The sequence below is a fragment of the Podarcis pityusensis genome (assembly GCF_964106645.2).
Source record: "Podarcis pityusensis genome assembly, chromosome: 6".
Classification (NCBI taxonomy): Eukaryota; Metazoa; Chordata; class Lepidosauria; order Squamata; family Lacertidae; genus Podarcis; species Podarcis pityusensis.
In genome coordinates this window covers 58,774,309-58,801,161 of record NC_138030.1, presented here as the reverse complement: position 1 = coordinate 58,801,161, position 26,853 = coordinate 58,774,309, and the positions used below count along the sequence as shown (strand labels likewise).

Below are 26,853 nucleotides of genomic sequence, written 5' to 3'. Positions count from 1 at the left end.
TCTGTCTAGGTTACAATATTGTTTTGTATGGAATTCCTTGCAATAGCATTAAATGAATAACAATGGCTGAGCTGGGAGGCAACCTTGAGACTGACATTTGCTGTCTTTTTGCGTATTTTATTTTAGTCTGATTTCGTTGTATTTCTTTGACATGTCTAATTGTATCCTGTGCTAAGACTCAGAACAGATTAAACGCAAAGCATAAAGTATCTATTAAGATGCGGTGCAAACATAACATCTGTGTACCCATTCTTTGTTCTGATCTTCCAAATGATGCACATGTTTTTATTTTATTTATTTACTATTTGATTCCATTTATGAATTGCTTCTCCTAAAATACCTCAAAAATATTTTCTAGAGAAAACTAACAATTAAAAACAATCCCATATGTAAAACCAATTAAAACCATGTCACAAGTAAAACCCATTTCGAAATCCAGTACAGATAAAGATTGCCACCCAAAAGGCATGCTGAGAAAAGAAAGACTTAAGCAGCCACCAAAAAGGCAGTAGAGGAGGTGCCTGTCTGATATGTGATTTGAGCTGAATTTATATGTATAGTTGAGTTTCTATCTTCCAAAAGGTGGCTAGATTTAGGTCAGTTTCTAAGGATTGCTATGTGTATTATGATACACATCAAGAAACTACTGGAAGATACATCTTTCTAGATTCCATATGGCTGCAGTAACATATTTAACATACTTATGTATGTAGGATAGTTTAGTTGTTCTTGTTTAGTCGTTTAGTCATGTCCGACTCTTCATGACCCCGTGGACCAGAGCACGCCAGGCACTTCTGTCTTCCACTGCCTCCCGCAGTTTGGTCAGACTCATGTTTCTTCGAGAACACTGTCCAACCATCTCATCCTCTGTTGTCCCCTTCTTCTTGTGCCCTCAATCTTTCCCAACATCAGGGTCTTTTCCAGGGAGTCTTCTCTTCTCATGAGGTGGCCAAAGTATTGGAGCCTCAGCTTCAGGATCTGTCCTTCCAGTGAGCACTCAGGGCTGATTTCCTTAAGAATGGATACGTTTGATTTAAATCTGACATCAAGAATCACAAAACAGAGAAACCAGTAGGAGAACACTTCAATCTCCCAGGACATTCTATACAAGATCTCAAAGTAGCTGTTTTACTACAAAGGAATTTCAGAAATAGACTGGAAAGAGAAGCTGCTGAATTGCAACTCATTACCAAACTTAAAACCATGGAGAGACCTGGTTTGAACAAAGACATTGGATTCTTATCCCATTATACATGACTAAGCCATTTCTCACCTTCTCACCCCTTGCCTTTTCCTGTAAGACCTATTACAGTCGTTAAGAGTCGTCAGCAGGCTCATCTCAGCTATCTGCCAATCTCCCATTCCCACCACCCTTCTGAGTAATACCCCTCCCCACCTTCTCACTATATAGAAGGATCTGGCAACTTCTGTTTCAGTGTATCTGAAGAAGTGTGCTTGCACACGAAAGCTCATACCAAGAACTAACTTAGTTGGTCTTAAAGGTGCTACTGGAAGGATTTTTCTTATTTTTAGTAGTAGATATGATGGTCATTCGAACTGAATTCGCCCATTCCCGACCATTTTAGTTCACTGATGCCCAGGATGCCCAGGATAGTTTAGATATAGCACCAAACCATGGTTTGATACTATGTGAACACATCTTATGACAATACACTCCCTCTTATCTCCTGCAGTTTCTTTCCTTAGTTCTAGACTGCTGGTAAATCATAATTACTTGTTTCCCCACCCCCACCCCCTGAACAATGTTCTCCTGATGGTAAGCCAAAATCAGAAACTGATATGGCTTACTGTGAATTAGCAGAGTGCTGGTGTATCTTGTTCAGATCCAATCTACTCTGCTCCTCCCTTTGCTGAACTGGGACATGTGGACCAGTGCTCATGGTTTACTTCAAAGAAAACCATGAGAGGAACCCAAGATTTAATCTTGGCTTCCCCTTGTGGTTTGCTTGGATGGAAACTAACCGCGAGCACTAGTTCACACATAACACTAAGTCAATGCTGTGGTTTGTTTCCTCCTGGTTTAGCTAAGGAAGGAGCATTGTGGGCATGATTTAAGCAGAATGCCCCATCATGCTGCTCATTCACAATAAACTATAGTTTGCTTTAGACTATGGACTCAGCTAGACTGGTAAAGAAAAAGGGTTTTATATGCGTTGTATATGTGATATAACACTGACACCAGATGGCGCTGTGGAGTCCCGTCTTTCCCTACCGGATTTCCCTGTATGTGTTTGCAATGCGTTTAACTGAATCGCTTCTTTGACGTGTTGTGATCCAGCCTATGGTGTACTGTGATGTGTGAATCAGACTTATGATTTAGCCCTACAACACAAGTCCCAGGACTGTAAACCACTGTTTGAGTGGTTTATAATTTACCGTTATAAATTTGATTTTGTCATTATATAATATTAATGTGTTTCTTGTTCCTTCTTCCAACCTTCGTTCTCTGGTTGTTCTCTTTGTTCTCTGCTGGTTTTCCACACTAGTTTGGGTTGTTTGTAAGTACTTTGTACAGGGACCTGATTTCTTTGACTATTTTTATATAGTGCTTAGAACCATATTTTGTACTGCAGAAATAAAGACAGAACCTTACATTCTAATCTGAGCTGCAGTTGGTAATGCAGATTCCCAGAGTCCCAAATTATGTTTATTCTTCTGAATTAGAGATGCTGCATTTTATGCTTGCTAGCATGAGCATTCATATATAGTTGACTTCTTAAATAATCAGTTGTCCCCATACATTATTTATTCCTCGATTCCTAAATATATTCCCATGATATCTACCTGGGTCCCTTGATCTACCAATGCTCTCGGTTTTTGTATCTCAAGTCTCTACAACAACCAAGTAATTCTGCTATTGAATAATTCTAAGTTTTCTTTTAAAGCCCTCTCCTCAAAGATGGCATACAGTTTGCTTGTAGAAACCTTTCTTTTTAGTTTTTGTAATGTATTTTAGGATTTCCCTTCCTTGTACCCTGAATGTTTGCTGATATAACTTTAAAAACAAAGCAACAAAATCAAAATAATTATAGTGCTGCATTAAGAAAGGGGTGCGTGACACTCCTCTTTTGGCCTTGGGAATGCTGTATGATGATGGATGTTTTTCTTCTTGTTAATGTTCTGTCCAAGGGTGAGCGCCGGCAGTAATTTTATATATTTTTTGTGCTTTGTTTTGTTTAACTGTCTCCTGCTGCCACTTTGACAATAGGAATGACAGTAGGGAGCAAAAATGAAAGGAACCAATTGAAAGAAGCACTTTGCCACTGTTGTAATTTTGAAATTGACAGCATTTTTTTAGTCCAAAGTCTCAAGGAAAATGCAACTTTCCTCTTGGCCTCCTATTGCTTCCCTAGCAGGGAAAGACATTCTGTGATGTTGAGGAGGCAGTGGGAGGCCAAATGAAAATAATTTCTTCTTCAAAAATGTTGGATTGCAAAAGGAAAGCAGTGATTTTGCTTGCCTCTGGGACAAGTTTTCTGCTCCCCCGTTGGCAATAAAAAGTTGGTACATAATTTTAAGGCCTTTGTTGAGGATCAATTTTATTAACTGAATTCATTTCCCCTCTTAAATACTACTGGTTCCATACGGTCTTTGATCACGCAAACTATTATTATTATTATATTATGACTATTCACATCTGACTGTTTGTTGTGGGTGGGTGGGTGGTAGAATACTACTGAATTCATTGACAGAGTATAAACATTCAATTTATTTTGACTTATTTTAATCTAACCATTCAATTTACTGCTTGCCTGGGACAAATAGTGACTGTCCTTGGTTGAGATCAACCTAAGTCGCTTCAAGCTGTGAACACAACCAGCGTTATGTTGCAGTGTGTTTAGCAGAGCCATAGTATGGAGGTTCGGCATGCTTGTTCAAGCAATAGCAAACCAGTAATACTAAAACAGGGAGAATGAGAAAATGCATAGGATGTGAGGGGGGAAAGGGGGGGGTTCTTTCTCAGTATTCTACTGCCCTTGCTAGAATCTTTGCAAAACACAAAAGACATTGTGTTTGCCTCATCAACTGCCAAAGCTCCTGTCTCTTCCCTTCGTAATGTCTTGTTGTGCCCTTAGGCAGGCTCATGGAATCCCTGAGGCAGACCCCTTCTGACCCTCATCTGTATAGGCCTTCTCTGCTTTCGTGTCACTGAATGATTTCCCCAAAGACTGAGACACAACAAGGTCTCATTTAAAATCAGTAAGTCACCTGACTTCAGGATCAAGGTGGAAACTCCCCTTGAACAATGCTTAAGCAAGTTATTTTTATTTACATAAAATGTATAGACCACTTCTTCATAAAACTATACAACTGGTGAGCAAAATATACAAATACAGCGGTACCTTGGTTTATGAACAGCCCTGTTAACGAACTATTCTGTTTACGAACTCCTCAAAATCGGAAGTAGTGTTCCAGTTTGTGAACTTCACCTCAGTCTACAAACGGAAGCCAAACGGTGGAAGGGCACCGGCGGCGGGAAGCCTCATTAGGGAAAGCACGCCACGGTTTAAGAACAGATTTGGTTTAAGAATGGACTCCAGCATTTAAAGAGGCAATAAAGAACTTCCCCAAACTTAACTTGTTTCTTTTTCTTTCTTTTTTACTGCCTTCCCATTTTTCATGGTCCTGATAGCAATGGTGCTCCCTGGAGGCCTTGATTTGGTGGCAGGTGTCATTTCTTCTCAGATAGTGGAACGAAAGAACTGCCCACACTCTAATATGCTTCATCATGAAACTGTGCTCCATAGTTGGAGTGAGGGCCATTTCCTGTGTTCAGTCTATTGAATCCTGAGATGTTAAAATGGTAGTTGGCCAAACCTTGGGCAGCATCACCTCCAACTTTCAGCCTTCCTCCTCTGGGATTTCCCTTGGGGGTTCCCTGGCTGGCGTCTCCCACCACTCCTCATCATTCAGCCAGTCCCTGACAGCTCACCACTGATTCTTGCCCCTTTTATGCTTCCAGAAAATAGCTGAAATGAATCAGCCGTTTGCATCCTGAATATGTAGGGAGATAAATTTTGGGGAGTTTCAGCTCAGCCCTAGATTGTTCCATTGTCCAATCATTCTTACAACTGCCCTCAACATTTAACCAGAACTTGGTCAATTTACAGTGCAATCTCCACCATGCTTACTCAGAAATAATTCATATTGAATTCAATGGGGCTTTCTCCCAAGTAAGTACCATTAGGCTATATTATGCAAAGTTCCATGTTGTTTTCCTTTTGAACCAAAAACCGTTTCAGCAACTTCACCAACTAAAAGAATAGGCAGGGAGGGACTGCTTAACTATATCCTTTGCATTTTGGTAATCGTTTTCCACATGCTGCTTTTTACCTGCATGTGGGAAATCAACTTGGTGAGCAGCTTGGTGGGTGCCATTTTGAGCACACATCCTCCAGTCACAATCCAGCTGTTGAGGGCAGCTTTTGCTGCTGCTTTTCAGTGAGAGAGAATGGGGGGAAATACCATTCTGTATGTCACATCTAGTTTGTCCCTATATTTGAGCCAAGGCCCATCAGGACTTAGCACTGAACCTGTTTTTTTTTAATTATGTGACTTAGTCCTTGAAAATGTGAAGCAGTAATAAAGAACAGCTTGTCTCTAAATATGTAAAGATTTTATTTCTCTCATGACTCATTAACCCACAGTCTGCTCAAGCTCTACCAATGGGATATTCAGAGGTAAGGGCCTTAGAGTCAGACTTTTCACAACTGTTTTAGAAATCAACCATCATATTCAGCCTACAGCAACTTAAATTGATTTCCTCTTTTCATTTTCTCCATTGCAATGATGAACAGTTGACGTTTGTCAAATTTTGCTTGTGCTACCTTCTTAAACTCCTCTTGTCCTCATGGGCAAGTTCAAACGTGTGCAGGATTGAGCCCATCAAACACAGTAGAATTTACCACTCAGAAAGCTTGCATAGGAGCAGGCTGCCTGTTCTTTAATTTTCTACATAAGTGGGCTCCAAAGCTAGACTTTTGCACTGCAAATGCTCTTCTATAGCACAGGCACTCTAATGAAATCTCCACTTTAGTATTAACAAACATTTATAGGGGAAAAAAGCAGAATTGAAACATAATTGCTCCCGGCTGTTATGGTCTTTCTAGAAATAATAATATAACTTTATCTTGAAAGTCCTAAATTCAAAATTAAAATTCATCAGTCAGATCTTTAGAACTAGAGTGTGAAATTGATCATCTTTCTTTGCTTCCATTACCCTGGAAAACATGTACTCAGTCAGTGTCTCCTGCAGTAGACTTCCACTAAACAATCCCACTGAGATTTATCTAAAAGTTTAATCAAATGTAATTTATACAGAGGTCATCACGGTAATTTTGCCCTCTTGTCTCAATCACAAATTCCGCTTTGTGCTATTAAGAAATAATTCAATCTGCCATTAGTTTATCTCACAAAAATGATGAAATGCACACCTCAGATATCTACTGTTATTTGCTGATGCTTGGGTGGAGAGGGAAACCCTTAAAACCAAACAAAACAATCAAAAGAATGAAAAAGCAGCACACCTTGATATACACAATTGACTTCCATTTCAAAGTCATGTCTAATATTGTGGGAGGGATGGTATAAAATGGCAGATTGCAAATAAACACAGAAAATAGCCCTTTATTATACCCTTGGTGCTAGGAATTGAGATGTACAGAGGCATTTGAATATAGTAATGCTATTCAAGTACTAATCATGCAAAGTGCTGTAAAAAGCTCTCAACTGGAGTTTACCATGAATGACAATGCTAAACAAAATGAAAGCACTGCTGAGATGATAATCTAAATAACGTGATGGTGTAGTTAAGGTATCACTGTATTTCCACATACAATTATGGGTAATTTTTTGAAATGCAACTCTAATGGAAATTCACCTAAGCTCTGGAATAATCTTTATAAGTATAGTCCTATTGGGTACAAAATTCTCATCCTCTTGAAACCAGTGGGAGTTTAGCAGCAATTTTTTAAAAAACAAAAAATGGGAGCAGTGTCAGTTGCAGTGTTCACTTCCAAACAAACAAACAAACAAACAAACAAACAAACAAATAAAAATGTTGCACAAAAATATAAACACACACACAAACACATGTGCATGCTGCTATCTCAATAGGAAGGAATTTCCCACCATTCTCTTAGTAAGCAGGTGTTAAAAGAAGTCTGCTGGGAGGAGCAGGTTGATCTTTGTTGACATCTGGAGACAGGAAGGGCTGCTGTGAGTTCACCTTGAATTTGAAGCAGGTGTCAAGCACCTTCTAAAAGGAGTGGATAGGCTATGTTCCTGGGCAGGTCCCACGGGAAGGAGCCTTTGAAGAAGCCAGCTAGGATGGCAGAAAGGCTTAAATCAATGTATGAAAATGTCCACGGAACTTAAGTTAATGACAGACCCATTCAGTTTTAGCAGGTGGCTTTTTGACACTATAGCATGTGATTAGAGATTCTTTTTAACAACCCTTGGGTAATTATCTGTGGTGGTAGCGATGGGAAGGGCCACAAACTCAGTGGTAGAGCATTTGCGCTGCATGAAGAACATCCCAGAAAATTATGCATGCTGTGCATTTAGAACACATCCTCTCCACTCCCCCCCCAAAAAAATATTCTTGGAACTGTGGTTTGTTAAGGGTCTGGGAATTGTAGCTGAGTGAGGGATAAACTATACTTCCCTGGATTATTTTTAGGGTGTGTGTGCTTGAATGTGCTTTTAAATCTATGCTATGTATGCAGCCTCATTTATGACCTTGGAGGCTGACAAGAAAAGAAAGCTAGATATATGTTTGTTAAAAGTGCTTTAGTATGAGGCTGACTTTAGGGGAAGCGGGTTGGACTAGATACAATGGCAGGGGAGCTTTTAAACTTAAAGGTTCTGGCCTCCAGGACAGAGTTGTTTTCTATAACTTTCTTGATTTGAATAACTGGTGACAACTATTCTCTCAAAATTTCCAGGGATTCTGAATGGTATCTGGCCTACCTTTTGACAGTTATGAACAGATTATTAACAGAGATTGTGGCTAGATTTCTGGCTGCAAAAATCTGACCACTAATCTGACCACATAATCTGATTATGTTATTTACTTACGCCCTTTTAATAAAACTTAGTCTTAGTGTCCACATTGTGTATTGTGTTGTATAGCTTATTTTAGACATATTTTATATCTTCCTGACATCTTATATCACATATGTATTACAGCCTATTTTAATGTATTTAGTACATGTATTTTACATGCATGGTTCTTGGTTTTAAATTGTTGGGTCTATGACCATATAATAAAGAGGTAGATTTGAATAAAATTCTGTTGCATAGTGTGGGGAGGAAGAGAGAGATTTCAAAGTATTCCCCATTAGGTAAAAGATGGGGGAATCAAATGCAAGTCCTTTCCTGATTGAGGGTTAATCTTTTTCTAAGGTGTTGTAGCACCTTAGAGGTCATTCCTGACTGCAGTGTTTTGTATTCTCACCATGTCTGCGCTATAAAAATGCTAATTGCCTCCACGAAAACATAGAGTGTTTACAGCGTGGCTGTGTGTGCTACTGGATCAGATCCCTTTGAGGTTTGAAAAACATGTTACCTCAAGTTTATAATCTGAATGTATGACAGATAGTGTGTGGGCAGTTTATTAGTGCAAAAGACAGGGCAGTGTCATACTATAGAGCCTTCTGCTTAAGGCATGCTATTGTCTTTGCTGATAATATCGTTATACGTTAAAAGTTTAAGAATCAGATGATTCACACTATGCCCTGAGGGGCATTTAGATTTAAATAAAAGAATATAATCATTTACTCTAGGTTATGGAATGCTGCTAAGAAATGTTTTGCCTTTTTAAAAGAAAAAAGAAAGAAAAAGAAACAAGATTGGAAGTCTGATCTTTTTTAATTTCGAGTTATTCTATTTACCCTGAGTCTCATCCAGGACAAGGCTTCTTAGTGGATCCTGAGCTAAAAGGACAGTGGACAATCGAGAAGCCTGTTATGCTTTTCAAAGCCCCTTATGAGTAGAGCTGTAACAGACATTAATTCACCAGTTTTGCAATGAGCTCTCCCTGGTTTGAAGCCTTAGGCTCCCTGATGCACAAAACCCCCATTCTCCATAGCTTGTGTCCGCAGAACTTGGTCTCAGCCTCAGTTGTTGTTTTTTTACTTGATACTTCTTTCGTTCCACACCATGCCTCTAATACTCATAATCTGTCAGCACCCCCATGAAGATTCGAGACAAGAAAGATAGGTGACTGGTTTATTAAACTATAACAACTATAGGATCTGCAATCAGAATAATTCAACCAAATTAACAAAAATCAATGAAGTGTGGGAAGTGAGGTGTACTGTTAGCAGGGTTTCAACTCCCATCTCCTGAGCCAGCTGCCAGACACATGCTGTGATCACACAGCAGGGCCTGAGAAAACTCTTTCTCCCTCACTGCGTACTCCTTTGGGATTTGAACCTGACATTGATACCGTGGCCCTGTTGGCCAATATTCACCCGAATGCACCTAACAGGCCCACTCTGGCTCCGATAGCAAATGCAACCCACCCCCCTTCATACAGGGACAGAACAGAATTTGTTATCTACCTGTCTGGAAGCTATGCCCATCTATTATGAATGCTCTGCTTCTTAAGCTTGAATATATGTTGGATACAGGTTGCCTAGTGAGAAAGAAACTCTGAATGCTCAGATGTGCTTCCTTTTATTGTTCCTTTCCATATACCATGGCTCAGCCCTGGTGTGGAAGACAGTTCCCAGGCCTGAGTTCTATTGAATACTAGCATACATTAAAAGCTCTGGAAAGGTTTATGGACCGTTACCTGAATGCAAGGTGAGGCTTTCACATAAGAATATGATATAAATCAGTGATTTTTAAGACATCTTTCATGATCACTTCTGGTGATCTGTTGGTGAGAATAAGTAACCTCAAAACTATTCAAACCCCAGCTTTAATTTCCAAAATAGGTTCTATGGTCTTAGTTCAGTTTTTATTGTTTTGTGTAAATGTAATTGTTTCGTTGTTGTGTGTGCGAGGGTGGGAAGTTTTTGCTAGCTTTTTGAGCTATGTAAAACAGCCAGTGGTAACAGGACTGCCTTTGCTTGAATTGCAAATTCAAAAATTGCAATTGCATTGAAGAGCTCTGAAGATTTATCGGTTGACTGAAAAGGATAAAGACAACCAGGTGTGATGTTCTAATTCGACAGCAAGCGACATCACTGCTAGTCACAAAGGAGGAATGTTTCCATATGGCACATGCATGTCTTAAAGGAGAACAGCACTTACACAAATTAAATGTTAGTGGCAAGACCCCTTAAAATGCTTCACATACAAGGTCTTTGCAAACACCTGTACAATTACACATTTTAATTAGCTAGGCTTAAGTATGCCATTGTATGAGCACAGTGTGCAATATCTGCTGAGTCACTTATAGCAGCATTAGTACCAGTTTATACCTGTGTTTCCCAACCTTGGGTCTCCAGCTGGTTTTGGACTACAACTCCCATCATCCCTAGCTAGCAAGACCAGTGGTCAGGGATGATGGGAGTTGTAGTTCAAAAAAATATCTGGAGACCCAAGTTTGGGAAACACAGGTATAGACACCTGGATTCAGCAAGAAGCACATTGCTGTGATTGAGTTCTGGTAACATACATATGTTACATGGGTAAGTAGTAATTTGAGATCTGAAAGATATTTCACTTTCCTCTGAAAACTTTCAAAGATATGCATCATTCGGTAAAATACCTCTGGAGGTAAACAGCCACAAGGGTAAATTACCTATATGAGTAAGAGAACAGTGAAGAGGAAGAAGGGATATGTAGAAGCAAGAAAAGAATATACATCACAGGGCAGAAAAGCTGAATAAGGCTGGACGCATCTTTAGGGAATAGAAAGCTGGTCAATTAATTCTGCTCTGGGCTTTCCATGCAGCATTCCAAATTTGTTGTTCAGCTTAATGACGCTTCCATTCTTTCACCATCCCATGCAGTATTACAATATATTATAATTCAGAAATGTATTATTTATGCTGCTTTAAATCACACCCAGGGATCTTGTTCAATATGTTCCCTTTAAATGCTGTCATGTGTAATGAGAATATGCCTTGGCAAGGGGCCTCTTCAAATGTTACTATTTCCATACATCCCTGCGTGTGATAAAGAATGGTTACAGGTCTCAGGTATGACATAAAGCCTTTCACAGGAGAGATCCTGTGAATATGACCCTGTAACACAGAATCTGTTTTTTTAATGTGAAGATGTAGAGGTGTGCAAATCCAAAAAAGTCCCAACTCCATTGTGTTTACACCTTTGGAGGTGAAAATAGTATCTGAACAGAACAGCGTGTAACATTACCTTAAATTTAGAATGGGAAACCCCCAAATAAGTTTTTCCCCCTACAGACACTGCTACTTTTATTTCATTTATACTTTCCTGCTTCCACTTTATATTCCTAAGGATCTCCATGCAGAGCTGGTGGAAAGGGCTTGTATAAAAAGCACAACATGGACTATGCATAATCAAAATTATACTTACATTGAACCACAGAAATGCTTATTTTAATCAGTTGACTAATGGGTTAAAATCAAAGCAAATGATTAACTAAACAGATGGCAGCCCTTATATCTGCATTCACTCTTTTCAAGGATTTTTTAATCCATTTGTTTGGTTTTAGCATTCATTTATTCTATTTTCATCTACTTTATAAATATGTGCCACCTCCGCAGTTTACTGATCAGCCTTTCAATTGTATCAAAGCACTTTATTTCTCATTATACGGTTTTTTAAATAAATGCTGAATATGCACAAACAGTATAGGAAATTCATGTAAGTTCATAGAACTGAACATCACCAGGTTGTTGGTATGGGAAGTCCAGGCTCTGCCTGGTTCAGAGGTAGACAGCATCATGCCTTCCAGATGTTGTGGTCTAGAGCTCTCATGGACAGTGGTCAAGAGACTATGAAAGTTGTAGTCCACAACATCTGGAGTGTGCTGTGATGACCACGCAAGTGACTAGATAATCAGAAGCCAGCTAGAATTTAAGTGTTCCAACAGTGAGTGAGAACTGTTGTGCCACATCACACAAGCACACAGAAGAAAGGACAGTGGCAGTGCCTAACTTGTTAGATATAATGAAGATTGTTGACAAAAAGAGTTTGCAGATTAGATTTTATTTACTGCAAAACAAAATAATTGAGACAAGAATGTTTACACACATGAACGGCATGTAGAATAGCCTGATGGTGATGTTAAGCATTGTTGTGCATCCAGATGTGATTTCCCCCCCTCAGAGCTTAGTGTCACAAATGTTACTTTATTGCTCTTAGCACTCAGTAGTAACATCTGCCTCAGCATTTCCCTCCAGCATAATTTAAAAATTACTTACAGTTTCTGACTCATCATCCATGTGCCATTAGTCTTTTATAAAATGTTGTTTAAGAGCATGAGGACACAACCGTTTGATAAATACTGTCTGGAAATTCAGACGAGAACTTGGTGTAATAAGGAGATGATGTGGGTGGAAAACTGTGAGGTTTTGTTGGCATCTCACCAGTTTCCTTACATGCTTGAAAGTAATCAATCAACCACAGAATTTACAAGCTGGCATCTCCCAGGAGGAAAGCATGCAGGGGTCCTAGTGAATTTTATTGTATTATTTTCAAAACCATTTGTGGGGATGGGACAAGAGGAAAAACAAAATTTGGAATTATTATAATTTTCTTAGAATGATGTGTATTGTTTTATGATGCATAATGTTTTACTTTTACTGCACTTTGCTGAAGTTGTTGTTGTTGTAATTGTAGTTATTGTGCCCTGTCCTTGGAACCGTTTGGTTGTAGGGCAATAAACAACAACAACAACAACAAATATTAAACTCTGAGTGGCTTACAACATATAAAAGAATTGTAAAACATTAGACATTAAATATTTCCTGATACAGGGTTGCCTTCACATGTCTTCTAAAAATAATAAATGTGATTATTTTTTTAAAGTGGAATGTTGGAGGTTGTGGTTATCAGATGTTCAAAGTTGTGGGGAACTGGTAGCATTGTTAATTTGAGTTGAAGGTATCATACATGTTACTTGGTGGATTGATTGCTAGATTTTGACCTGGGATATCAAAAGTTCAAATCTCAGCCAAACTTGAGTGTTCTGGGATGGCTGGAGTTGGGCCAGTTCTTTTCTCTCTTTCATCCTAGCTTATCATGCAGGGCTAATTGTGAAGGCATGTGGAATAATGATTGTAAAACATGTTGCGTAGTAGAAAATTTCGTAGCAGCTGCAACATTCCACATGGAAGGCAAATGATGCTCTTGCTGGCGACCTCCATTGGGGATAGTCTGAGAGCTTGTACACACTGAAGCATTTTTCAGCTGTTAATCCACATTTTCCCCATTTGAATTAAACCAGAATAATCTAATTTGAATCTGTATATGAGGAGCAACTTTCACCTTTCCGGTTTATACCATTAGTTGTTTGCTGTTGTGTTTGTTCCCGCCTTCTAATTTATTGATTCCATTCTGCCAGTTACATACTGACAGGGCATGTAGGCGGATATGCTATACATACAACTTGCTGTTGTTCTAAAAAACCCACCCAAAAAGTGTGTGGAAGAACATAGGTGATTGTAAATTTGCTAGTACATTTTTTTGAAACATATATCAAGATACGTACTGAAGGACCTGCATCAATCTTCCTCATTTCCACTGCCCTCTGGTGTGTAGGAGCCATCAACTAAGTTGTTTAAGCAGATTGCTGCTGGTCACACTTCAGTGGTGGTGGTGGTGGTGTTGGGAGATAACATCTGTAACATGGATTGTGGCTTTGAAAGTTGACTTGACTGGTATGCACTAAAACAATATTTAAAAATTCAATTCATTACAGTTAAGGAGTAGAAAAGCACACTACCAACACACACACACACACACACACACACACACAGTTGCAGTCTGAATAAAAATGGTTCAAAAACTTGGACTTGGATAAAACATATATACAACAAAACAGATTAACACATCTAACTGGCCTGTAGACCTTTAGCTTTTCTACTGCTTTCATAAAATTACATGCATTTCAAAACTGCACCTCTCTCTTTTCAGGTCAGGATCGCAGCGAAGCCACTTTAATAAAAAGGTTTAAAGGCGACGGTGTTCGATACAAAGCAAAACTCATTGGGATAGACGAAGTTTCTGCGGCACGAGGCGACAAGTTATGTCAAGATTCCATGATGAAATTAAAGGTGTTGTGAAACTCTCCCCCCCCCTCCCCAAATATGTTATTGATCAAAGTATTATTTATTTGGACTGAGCCATTTTTATGTGAAAAGGGGATTTGAGGAGTCAAAGAGCTACCTGAAACATCACTTCCAACAATGTTCTTGCACCGATTCCCTGGTGTTTGGAGCCCTGATAGACTGCTTCATTGTCAAATTTTGTAAAGCCCTTCTTCCTATTAAAAGTCATGACATGGCCAATCAGATTTAGTCACATGGCTGTATCAATGCAAAGAAATGGAGGAAAATCTGCTTTGCTTGCCCTCAGTGACATCATCACATTGACTGTGGTGATAATGGCACGGGGAAGACCAAGCGCATTTTAAAGGGGAGGGAAATACGTGAAGAGACTTTGGATTCAAAGATCCATGCCTTTTGGAGGTCATTTCTTATTTTAGATCAGGGATGGGAAACCCCTACTCTTCCTAATGTTGCTGGACTGCAGTTCTCATCATCCCAGGCTGTTTGTCATGTTGGCTGGGACTGACAGGAGTTGGAGTCCCAGAACATCTGGAGGGCCACGGGTAGATGGTACAGAAGCAAATGTTCCCAGTAAACTTATATGTATTCGCAACAAAATCTCTGACCTGAGAAACAACATTGTCCATGCAAATGGGGTAAGGATAAGGGACATAAAACGAAGCCACATAAACATGCAGTGGAATATGATGTACGTATTTATAGTTTATATGCCAACATTTACTACACACGCATCTTGTGTTTCTACTATATTTTTGTCCAATTTTTAAAAAAGAAAAAGTTGGAAAGGGATTTTAAGTACTTGGTAATTAAGGAAGAACCCAATTTGAAAGGCTGGCTCTTTTTGTGTCTAAGCAGCATGTACCACAGCACATGCATAAGATTAAACTGTTTGTAGTTTCTTTCTCATTCATTCCTTGGTTCCATCTGCCAACAAGTGGTTTGGGAGCTTCTGGCTGTTAACAAGGCTAGGCTGGCCCTTTTGTCTCCATCCCAGAGGGTCTCAATTTCCATCTCTCCTCCAAAATGTTTGATTCCTGTTAGCATAATTGAGAGACTTGCCTGTGTAATGTTGAGAGGTTACTAGAACCAAAAGAAACAGGTGGTGTCACAAATTCAGATTGCTGTTTGCTCCTGCTCTATTGGTTTTTACCATGTACTGGGATGGTATTATTTATTTCTTTTTAAATATTCATGTCCTTCTGCTGAAAATTTACCTGCAGCATATTAATTTGTTTCTACTAAAGGCAGCCTTATTTAATGGCCTACATGAAGGGCATAGAACCTGGCCACTTGCATTTGGACTCTGGGACAAGTCACCATTTGTGCCAGATTCTTTCCATAAGCTTGCATCATTTGATAGGGATGCCCTCTTGTATCAACGGGGCTATGACACCGCCCTGGAATTCCTGAGGCAAAGGCTTTGGGACATTTCACATAGCGACCTGCAATCTTGATCTCAAGTAATTTGTGGCCTGGTAGCAGAAGGAATCCGATATGGGTACGACTTTCAGATACCCTCATATCTTAGGAACCTGTCTGTACCAATCTAACGGCGTTTATTTACCATAACTAGACTAAATGTATTTCCATCGGAAGTGCTAAATGGTAGACTGAGAGACATCCCTTATCAGAATAGGCTTTGTTTATGTTCTCAGGACGTTGATTGCATGAAACATATTTTATTGCATTGTGGGCAGTACGAGCAAGCAAGGGACCAACTGATCAAACACATACTGGCGAATCTGCTGGGAAAATCTGAAGCCTCCCATATTAAATATATTTTGGATGACAGTTCTAATGATATTACACTGGCCGTGGCAAAGTTTCTCTTGGAAGTTAAAAGAAACAAGTATCATAATGCTTGAGATAAAACAAAATGGCCGCCCCGGTTCCTCTCTTTTGTGGTTGGCTGTCTTAATTGTATTTTGTTCTGAAATTTTTGATGGGTCTTTGGATCACAATAAAGATTTAAATTTAAAATTCCTAGGGATGCAGTGAATGCTAACTTGTGCGTACAGAACAGTTCAGAAACATGAGTAGTGGTTGCATATTATTATAGGAATATTTGTGATCTCTCACAATAAATCTCCAGAAAGCAAAAATCACTGCCCCAACAAAAAATAAACTAGCATTGTCATGTTATAATAATTTGGAATGCAAAATTTTTGTACTCAGTGGGTGAAAAATGAACATCATACTTTAGCTGCAGTTCATTCATTTTCAGCACTGTGCTCTTGTTATAAAAAAAGTGTGCCTAGACATTCTGTTGTTGCGTCCATAACCTAGGTTTAAGGCACCATTTAGCTCCTAGCTTTCATATCTTGGTCTCTAACACTGATTGGAGAGTATACATTACTCTTGTTGCCTTGAGCTTGAAAATAACACAGGACTGATTGAATGTCTCAGGGTAGTTAGCACAACTGAATGGATGTGCAAACAGCCTGATTTAGGGTTGTGTGCTGCTTTCAGTTCTGGGATTAGTAATTTGTAAGCACCACATACCAGAGTCTGAAAATATTACTGCTGTGAATAGACACCAGAAATATTGATGAATTTTTTTAAATTGTACATCCAAATAGCATGCTTTTGTCAGTTTCACATTACAAAACATTACTGAAATATATATTCGTTTCCATGGCACCAAGTACAATATATGTAGAAAATACAGCTTCCACCTGTAGAATATCCATGCAATTAGTAAATCTAATTTATTAAACAGAAACAAACAATAATGACATATAGAATGACTATATGTGGAAGCATACCACTGTAATAGTATTAGTAAATTTTGTACTCGATATCTGCAGTTCCTTTCCTTTTATTTTCTCCAAGTTTCTACCTATTCTTATCTCAGTTTAATGCCTCTTCTTCTTCCTTCCTTCACTCACCTTAGATACCCTAGTTTCTGAGACTTCTTCCCAGTCGCCACCCTACCCCACACAGCTGCTCATCACACCACACTAGCTCATCAGTGCTGTCACAAGTTTGACTGTTGCAAGACAGTGTTATACAATTAAGCATAATGCTCCACTATAACTAGATACCATAAAAGGGGATCTGTAACATTTTAAATTTGATAGATGCTGAAGTAGGGCATTAAGACTAATGGATTGTATGCATACAGCAGATTAGGTGGGGATACTTTCTAAACTGTACTGCCCAAGATTAGAGATTGTGATGCCACATGCTTGAATGTGTCCTCAAGAGAAAAAATAAATCCATCTGTATGGAAAAGTAGCATGTCTGCAAGAAAGCTGGGCTACAATATTTCTTCCAGATACCTTTTTTCATATATGTTTTTGTTAATTTACACAAGGTAGCGTTACAGCATGTTATTTCCCCATGTGTAGCCCAAAGTTATACAGTCTGATGATGTTTTTTTGCCACAAATGAGACCTGCAACAAATGCTTGCAGAAGTTACTGTTTTCTATTCAGGATTCCATCTGCTACTGCCATGTTGTTTCTCAGAGATCCCATTTTGGCTACAATCCTGTTCATACTCAGCACCAGAAATCGCTATTGGAAAGAGTATTGATGATACTATTTACACTAGCTTTAAAAATAATGAATTGGAACAGAAGAACTTATACAGCTGCTTCTAGCAACAGTGTTATTTTCTAAATAATAAATGCATTTCCTAATGTGGCAAAGAGAAAGATTGTGGGTGTGGTTTGTCTAAGGGGTTCTAATTAATGCATCAAAAATAAAACACCATATTTTGGCTTTTTGTATGAACAGTCAGAGGCCTTATTTGTTGAGGAAAAAGTGGACTAGTCCTCTGGTTGTTCGACTTCTGTGATTATATAATTCTTTATGAATCTAGAAATTAAAAAGAAAAAGAAAGATAATATTTGTGTAAAGGCGGGGGAGGGGGGAGAACTCAAATCAGAAAAGAAAGAGGCAAAGAATGTGGATACTAAGAATTTTCTACCTACTTCCCAAAATGGAAATTTCATCAGCTTCACCTACCTAGAAATAAAACATTTCTACTGTGTTCCAAGGCAGCAGAAAAAAGAAGAATGTACAGGGAAATTATCAGTACAGTAAGATTTTGATTGTGGCAAAACTACATGGTTTCAGATGAAAAATGAATAACACAGTTCATAGCAGGAGGGTGTTTTGAAAATTGATATGTAAAGTGAATCTGCCTATGGAAGCCAGTGTCCAACACAGTCCTCAGTACATTTATACAGAAGTCAGTACCAATTAATTCAGTGGGCCTTACTTAATAACAAGTATCGATAAAAGAGAATATATTGCCCCAAACCAACGGAAAGCTGAAAGTGTTCAGTTCTTTAAGGAATAACACACTGCCACTGCTCACTAACGTCTGCAGACAATGGGCAGAGACAAAATGTCAAATTATTTTAAATCGGAACCATTCTGTTTTCTCCCAACAGGGAATTGTTGCTGCAACTCGTTCAAAAGGGGAACACAAGCAGAAAATATTTTTAACTATCTCATTTGGAGGAATCAAAATCTTTGATGAGAAGACAGGAGTAAGTAAAATAATGACACCAGACAACACAATTGAATCTGTTGGTACTTGTATCCTTGAAAGCTTCCTGTGGCTGGGCAGTAATTTTTGATCAATATAAAGTCACACAAAACAGATGACATGCTTCATAAATTGCTTATTGTAGATCATGGGTAGGCAAACTAAGGCCCGGGGGCCGGATTCGGCCTAATTGCCTTCTAAATCCGGCCTGCGGACTCTCCGGGAATCAGCGTGTTGTTACATGAGTAGAATGTACCCTTTTATTTAAAATGCATCTCCGGATTAATTGTGGGGCCTGCCTAATGTTTTTACATGAGTAGAATGTGCCCTTTTATTTAAAATGCATCTATGAGTTATTTGTGGGGCATAGGAATTCATTCATTTCCCCCCCCAAAAAATATAGTCCAGCCCCCCACAAGGTCTGAGGAACAGCGGACTGTTCCCCTGCTGAAAAAGTATTCTGACACCTGCTGTAGATCAAAGCAACAGCCTTCAATAACTAAGGCGTAGTTATTGTTTTGTTTGTTCGTTTGACACAGTAACTCAATGAAGCTACTTCTGTGTCTGATATGATTTTATCCACATACCTTGAAGTTGTTAAAACTAGGGCCAGGGGCTTTTGTGATAGAATACATAAGGTGATGTAGGACATATTAAGGACTCATTTCTGTCCATTTCCATGTGAAAGACAAACATTTGAACTGGTATTTTGTGTCAAACTACACATGATCTTAATTGCGGGGATGCAATTATCATGTGTATTATTGTTATTCAGATTGCGGCTGCAAGGAAGCCTAAACTGTCTCTGTCATAGGTGCCAACTCCCTGAGGCCTTGGGTGTCTGAGCACCCACAAAAATCCTCATGAAGAGGCTGGTCACCCACAAATTTCAGTGCCAGGGCCCCAGGCACCCATGGTCGCGGGACCAAGCTGGCACTCCTGGTCTCTGTTATGGGGGGAGGGGAGAGAGGAGGGTTTTGTGTTCATATGTAAAGTGCTGGAAGTATGTACTAAAAGGGTAGTGGCTGCTTGTTGTTGTTGTTGTTGTTGTTGTTATATTAAAATCTCATAACACAGAGGCTTAAGAATGGTTTGAACTTATCTCATAGTCAAGTCATTATATTTCCATCACTTAAACAATTTTATTTTGGATTAACAGGGGCTTAAGTCAAACATTAAAAATAAAATCAGAACACACTGAAAAACAGCTTTTATCTTAACTATAATTATCTTCACCATGGCTTATGCCCTCTCTTGAATTTTAAAAAGGATCTCAATTAAATTTTTATATAAATTAACTATTTAGCATGATGCTAGAAATAAAACCAGACTGATGGCAGATAGAATTAGCTTTCCTAATTAATATTATGTTATTGGATAACCAAGATCATTAAACTTACAAGTAAATAATGCAGTGTCAATTATGAAGAGTTATTGGGATAGTACTGGGTACTATATATTCAAAGTATGATACACTGTTTGATTATCTAAGCTTATAACCTTATGCAAGTGTTGCATTCTGCTTCCTGTAATTTACAAGTGATGCCAAGGAAGAGTTGCCAATGTTTCATGAGCTCATCCTTCCCAGTGTATCTGAAGTGGGATGTGAAATCTGTGAGGCATTATGGCAGTATCTGGGATTTACTAGGACATTTCCAAGTTACAGCAGTTCCTGTGTCCATAGGGAAATTGTTTTCTCCAGACTTCTAGAATGAGAAACAAATGAGGATGAGTCAAAGGAAGCATCCACAAAGATGCTAGCGCCTGAAAAAGAAGATTTTTAGCTTCACTGGCCAGAATGATAATATAATTTCTAAAGCTATAAGAGAGTGAAGTCTGCTGTTGTCATTCCAGTAGTGGATAGTGTGGATAGTGTGACACAGTGTGACATTTCCAGTTGGTCACACTGCTGCTGCTGACCGGGAGGTAGAGGGGAAGTGGCAAAAGCACCAGCAGGATTAGTTCTGCTGGTGTGTTTGCACTGCACCACCATCTCTCCCACCCTGTTATATCTTCCAGTAAGCAACAACAATGTGACTGACCAGAGATTCTGTGAGTTGTGGCACCACACACCATGCACTACAGGATATAGGCCTGCAACTGGTGTGCTCTCATTCCCGTTCTCACTTGAGAACCTGCTACTGTTGATGTCATAAAATGAGGAGAAATCCCAGTTACAGGCCCTTCTTCCTACAATCACTTTATTCTGCTGATTCTGACTTTTCCTAATCATGCCAGATGTTCCACAGAACACAATAAAGAAAAAAAAGTAGTTAATTAGCTGCAGTTGCTACAGTTGCAATATTCCCATTGAGACTGGGCCATGGAAAGCAGTCTGAGGTGAGTCAGGAACTACGAGCCCCAAGACAGAGTAGGGGTCAAGAACAGGACCAAGGGGCAAGCCAGGAGTTCAAACCAAAGAGCAAGTGAATTCTTGAGGTCAAATTGGAAGCTGGCCCAAATAATAACCTAGGATTCAGGAAGACCTTGTTTCTCAAGCAAGGATCAGCTGGATAAAGGATAGTTCTTCCTACTCCTTTCTGCCTAGAAGGATCCAGTGATCAGTCTTGGTGGTCAATCAGGAAGGTAGTTCACTGAGAAGGTTGCCACCTGCAGTTCATTGATTCTCTACATGGGGCAACCACACATGGATTTACAGCAGCTTCTGACTATTTAGCGTACTTCACATCTTCAAACAAATAATTTCATTGCTGGAACTGAAAATCATGGATAGTTGCTGCATCCCTGTGTGGACTATAATCCTCCTGTCCTCCGGCACTGCCCCACTGCCCCAGTTTGGATAAGTTCATTGTCATGTAATCATTTGCCAAATTATTACTTATTTCACAAAATGCCCATGTCTGATTTCTCTCATTTGTCTGTGTTACTCATGCACATACGTCTGACCTAATTTAAAAGAGACAAATGTTGATTTTTGTGCGCTTTGTATCTTGTTGGCTAATATTGGATTTTAATTTATCACAATAAAAAAATCAATGTGTAGCCCTAAACCAGCAAATTCTCTAAAAATTGGCATTGGCAGGCCTGACTTTAGATGGATGGTTTTAAAGAAACTGCTCCATAATTAGAGCTTAAAATAATGTATTTGGGTTACTGTCAGAAATCTTGCCTGTGACTTTTTCCTTTGCATTTATAGCGTACTTTCATGTACTGCGAATGTAATATTCATGAAAAAATATACATTTTAATTAATATTTTAGCTGTCTTTGTACTTGAAGTCTTGATGGGTGTGCTTGATGTACTTGCACTTTCTGATGGAAAGTGTCACTCAAGGCAAATACTGTCACTAAGAATTAGAACAATTGTTGGTGAGGTTTCACTCCACTTAACACTTTAATCCTCTAAAACACTGGAGAAAGAAAATATACTGTCCCTCTTACTAACGTGGGATGATTTAATTTTACAGTTTGTAATTCTTTTTGCTATTTGTGGGAGGAGGGCTGTGTTTTGAGGAGGGGGAAGTGTGTCCAAAATGCATGCATGGATTTTTGGATTCTATCTTGTGAGGATGATTAGGGAGGCAGGAGAGGATATATTAATTAATGATACCCTTCCTAACTTGCGCTAGCAAGTTCCATTTCCTAGCAGAGTTCCAAACATCCCCCTTTTTAAATTACACAGCGGTTAGCTTGTTGCTAGCTCGTCTAAGCCTCACGATTTAAGATTCCTGGTAAGATCCCTTCTAATCCCTCTTAAAAAGAATAGACATGAGAATCTGATTAAATTTAATATCAAAGTAGTTTACTCACAGAGGGACGCGGGTGGCACTGTGGGTTAAACCACAGAGCCTAGGACTTGCTGATCAGAAGGTTGGCGGTTCGAATCCCCGAGATGGGGTGAGCTCCCGTTGCTTGGTCCCTGCTCCTGCCAACCTAGCAGTTCGAAAGCACATCAAAGTGCAAGTAGATAAATAGGTACCGCTCCAGCGGGAAGGTAAACAGCGTTTCCGTGTGCTGTTCTGGTTTGCCAGAAGCGGCTTAGTCATGCCGGCCACATGACCTGGAAGGTGTACGCCAGCTCCCTCGGCCAATAAAACGAGATGAGTGCCGCAGCCCCAGAGTCGGCCACGACTGGACCTAACGGTCAGGGGTCCCTTTACCTTTACCTAGTTTACTCACACATTCATTCAGGTTCACAGATAGATCCCTGAAGGCAGGCTTAGGTTACATAACTATATATCTACATCAGGCATAGGCAACCTCAGCCCTCCAGATGTTTTGGGACTACAACTCCCATGATCCCTAGCTAACAGGACCAGTGGTTAGGGATGATGGGAATTGTAGTCCCAAAACATCTGGAGCGCCGAGGTTGCCTATGTCTGATCTACATGAACTGTCCCATAAGGGAATTAGTCCCAAGTGACCGCGACTGAGCAGTCACTTCTCCTAACACATAGGAAAACAAAAATGGAGAACACAGAGAGCAGAATATGGAGGCCATGTGCTCCTCTACCAACAACAGGCCACACCCACATCAAGTCACATGCAGTGGAAGTCTGTCCCAGCTCAGGAGGATACAGGAGGTTTTATCCTGAGTGGTACAAAAATATCCCCTAACATGTCCACTGTAGGAATGTTGTACTTGACTGCTATAAGTTTCACATCCCACACGTCTTAGATTTGTAATACCCTCCATACCCTTCCCAGCCCCATCATAGAGCAACTGACTGATGTTTGCAGCAAAGTGACTGCATGGAGAGAAAAAAAGAATAGGGGGTGAAGCAGAACCAGATGATAACCACATCAAAACCAAGAACTTACGAAATAAATGGTGGATGGGTGGATAAGACCCATGGTGGGCTCAGGGAGTGGGGCTTCCTTAAATAGTCTGTGAGTAGCCCAGCGACAGGGGAGTCTTCCCTCTGATCTTCCAGCAGCTCCTGGCTCCCCTGAGAGCCAACTACGTACAGTAGTACCTCTGGATACGAATGGGATCCGTTCCAGAACCCCGTTCGCATCCTGAAGCGAACGCAACCCGTGTCTGCACATGTGTGGGTCACAATTTGCCGCTTCTGCGCATGCGCATGGTGTCATTGCTTCCGGGTCGCTGCAGAGCACAACCCGAAAGCGCTCAACCTGAAGCAACTTCAGCCCGAGGTATGACAGTATTTGACAGCTGTGCAAGACAGCACCGTCTTTCTTACCTCAAGATTATTGAGTGAAAATATAGCTGTCTTAAAACCCCCCAAAATCATTAGTTTCTGATGCATACAAGGACTTGCAATATACCAAAAATTCTTCAGTATTTGTTTTTTTTAGCAATCTCCCAGAAGTGGAACGGGTGAAATATGTGGGTACATTTAACTTATGAGGGTATGTCAAGCAGGGCAAAGTTTGGCCAATCAGGATAGAAGGGTTTTTTTTAAAAAAAAAAAATTCCTTTCCTTATTATTCTGACATTTAAAGTGTGTAATATGTATATCCCAAGCAAATATGCCAAGTGCTATTTATTCTATTCGCTCACTTGCTGGCATAATTAGCCCTCTTGAGTCTCCTCAAAATGATATCGCTGAGATCGATATGCAGAATTTATAACTCAGGAACAGCCTATAGATTTTTGACATTTTCAGGATTATTTTAAGTCTGTAAACCTGGTTCCTAATTTAATGGTTTTGTCATGTTTTGATATATACATATAAAGACATCTTTTGAGGTTAAGAATACATATATTGAACATAAATAAAAATACCAGTAAAAATGTGGACTCCAGTAAAAAAAAAATCAAAAACATTAACACTACAACCAGTATGGATGTATAAAAAAAAACATTGGCAGCAAACTCCCACATGAGGACACAAGAGGCCTATTGCTAACTTAGACCAAAGTTCCATGTAGCCAGTGCTCTATGAAGCTTGTGAACAGGGCATCCTGTTAATAATATAAAATATCGCCTGATATTTTATATGATACTCTGCTTCAGCAAGAAGGAACAGATAGTTCTGTGACATCTCAGAAGCTGACAGATTTGTTATGAATAATCTCTCATGGACTGATTAAATTCTGTTGGGTGGCACAAGTTTTCTGTGATTTTCAAGAGGCTGCAATATGCCCCAATGATAGGTAGGTACCATGGAATAATGATTTCATAATATAGTGCCTCCAGCCTCCAGTTAATTTATGCCCGTTCAAAGCATTCTGTCACACACTAGCATGGTCAGGAAGCAGAACTCAGGGTGACATTTTGCTGGTTGAAGTAGTGTTGATACTTTTTTTTTTTTTGCTAGGACAGCATCCCCCAACCTGGTGCCCCCCAGATGTTTTAGATAGCAAAAGACTAGAAGTCGCCCAGAGTTGCTGGAGCAACCGAATCAGATGGGTGGGGTACAAATAATTTACTACTACTACTGCAGGAGTCCCATATCTGCAGCAGCCAGTTATACAGTGGTACCCCGGGTTACAGACACTTCAGGTTACAGACGCTTCAAGTTACAGACTCTAACCCAGAAATAGTACCTTGGGTTAAGAACTTTGCTTCAGGATGAGAACAGAAATTGCGCGCTGGCAGTGCGGCGGTGGCAGGAGGCCCCATTAGTTAAAGTGGTACCTTTAAGAATGGTTTCAGGTTAAGAACAGACCTCCAGAACGAATTGAGTTCTTAACCCGAGGTACCACTGTAATCCTTTAATTTTAATTTCATATTTTGCCATGTGTAAAAGAGCAATGCAAGGCAATACGCACATAGAAATAAGAGCAATAAACATGGTATATTAGTCATAATCCATTGATTAGATCTTTCAATTGTGCACAGTCATAAAGTTTCTCTTAATGGCTGACCCAGTTTTGAAGCCAATGTTGCTGTTATGACCTAATTTCTGTTACAGCAAGTTTTTCATGTGATAAATTGACTTCTGAAACCATCACAAGCTTTTCCACCAATTTAGCTGGCAGCAAATATCAAGATAATATGGCCATGCATTTTTAATGGTGGACATTTTGGTAGAATGGTAGCATCTTGCCTCAGGAGCAGTGGGACAGTGCCAACCACCGAATGTAGCACCTGCCAGCCTCACAAATTTGGCACCATATAAACCTGCACAAGTCAGATTTCAGGTGATTCTTGCTATGTTGCAGGATCAGCTTGGAGAGGAAAGCCTTAAGAACTGAGAGATGGGTGCAAGATAGGGGGTGTCTGTTCTGGGGGGTAGGGAATCCCATGGATATTTCCCCCCCCCCCCCAAGATTCTTTGAAAATCTTCAGCATCTTGAACTTTCAGCAGCTGTAGAATTCAGATTTGCAATTTTTGTAAATATCAGTATATTGAAATATACAGGCTGTCTTGCTACCCAAAAAATACCCTCAAAGCAGCCAACAATTTTAAAAAAATCCTTAAATGTTATTTCACATTATGCCTTACATTTTATTTAAGTTCTGAAGATATCTCTCATTTCCTTTCTCAGTGTGTTTGGACTGGAAGGTCAACAGCATTAGAATGGGGGTGGGGGGAAGGAATGAGAATAATTTGTATTTTCACGGTTGTCAGAATAAAAGTATTGCTGATGGTATCTAGAGCAAGAAGAGGCTAGATGATTATTAAAGGATCCCACCCCCAGTGTATGAAAAATTCTGAAGTGTAATGTAATAAATGCCCTCAGGAAACAGGGGTTTTTATAGGAAGAAAATATTGCCAGGAAAGAGGTACATGAATGAATGGAGTATGATGCAGGACATTTTTAACTGGCTTAACTTGGGTGTCTCAATCTGTTGAGGCCCAAAACTCATCTAGGGTTAATATTTCTCAACTCGTGTACAACCATATCATGCAAGTCCTATCCATGAAAGTGTTTGCCTTAACTGCTAGGCATCTATTCTGTTCTCTACGGTTAATTCAAGGTGAGCTTTTTTTGCTGCCAGCGCTAGATTCGAATCAGGCTTTTAGAGTGAGCAAAATTCATAGGAGTATACCTAGCATGATATTATCCGCACAATAATAGCATCAATAATAATGCTCACATAGTAATATATGGACTATTTTAAGTTTAACAAGGACTTAATTTTTCTGCTATAGCCAGAAGGTGCTCAGGATGGACTTTGATTTCTGTCTGATATAAAATGTTGATATAAATGATTTAAAATGTCCAGTG

At 39.5% G+C, this 26,853-nt stretch overlaps 1 protein-coding gene across 5 annotated transcripts in view; it reads left to right on the top strand.

The window, feature by feature from the left end:
* The window catches only part of DAB1 (DAB adaptor protein 1), a 644,236-nt gene that overhangs the window by 558,288 nt on the left and 59,095 nt on the right, over positions 1–26,853 (top strand). For all 5 annotated transcript variants that reach the window (XM_081011790.1, XM_081011791.1, XM_081011793.1 and 2 more), the window contains 2 exons: positions 14,098–14,237; positions 18,654–18,752. In XM_081011790.1, coding sequence (XP_080867916.1) covers positions 14,098–14,237; positions 18,654–18,752 — 239 coding nt within the window. The remainder of the gene's footprint in view (positions 1–14,097; positions 14,238–18,653; positions 18,753–26,853) is intronic.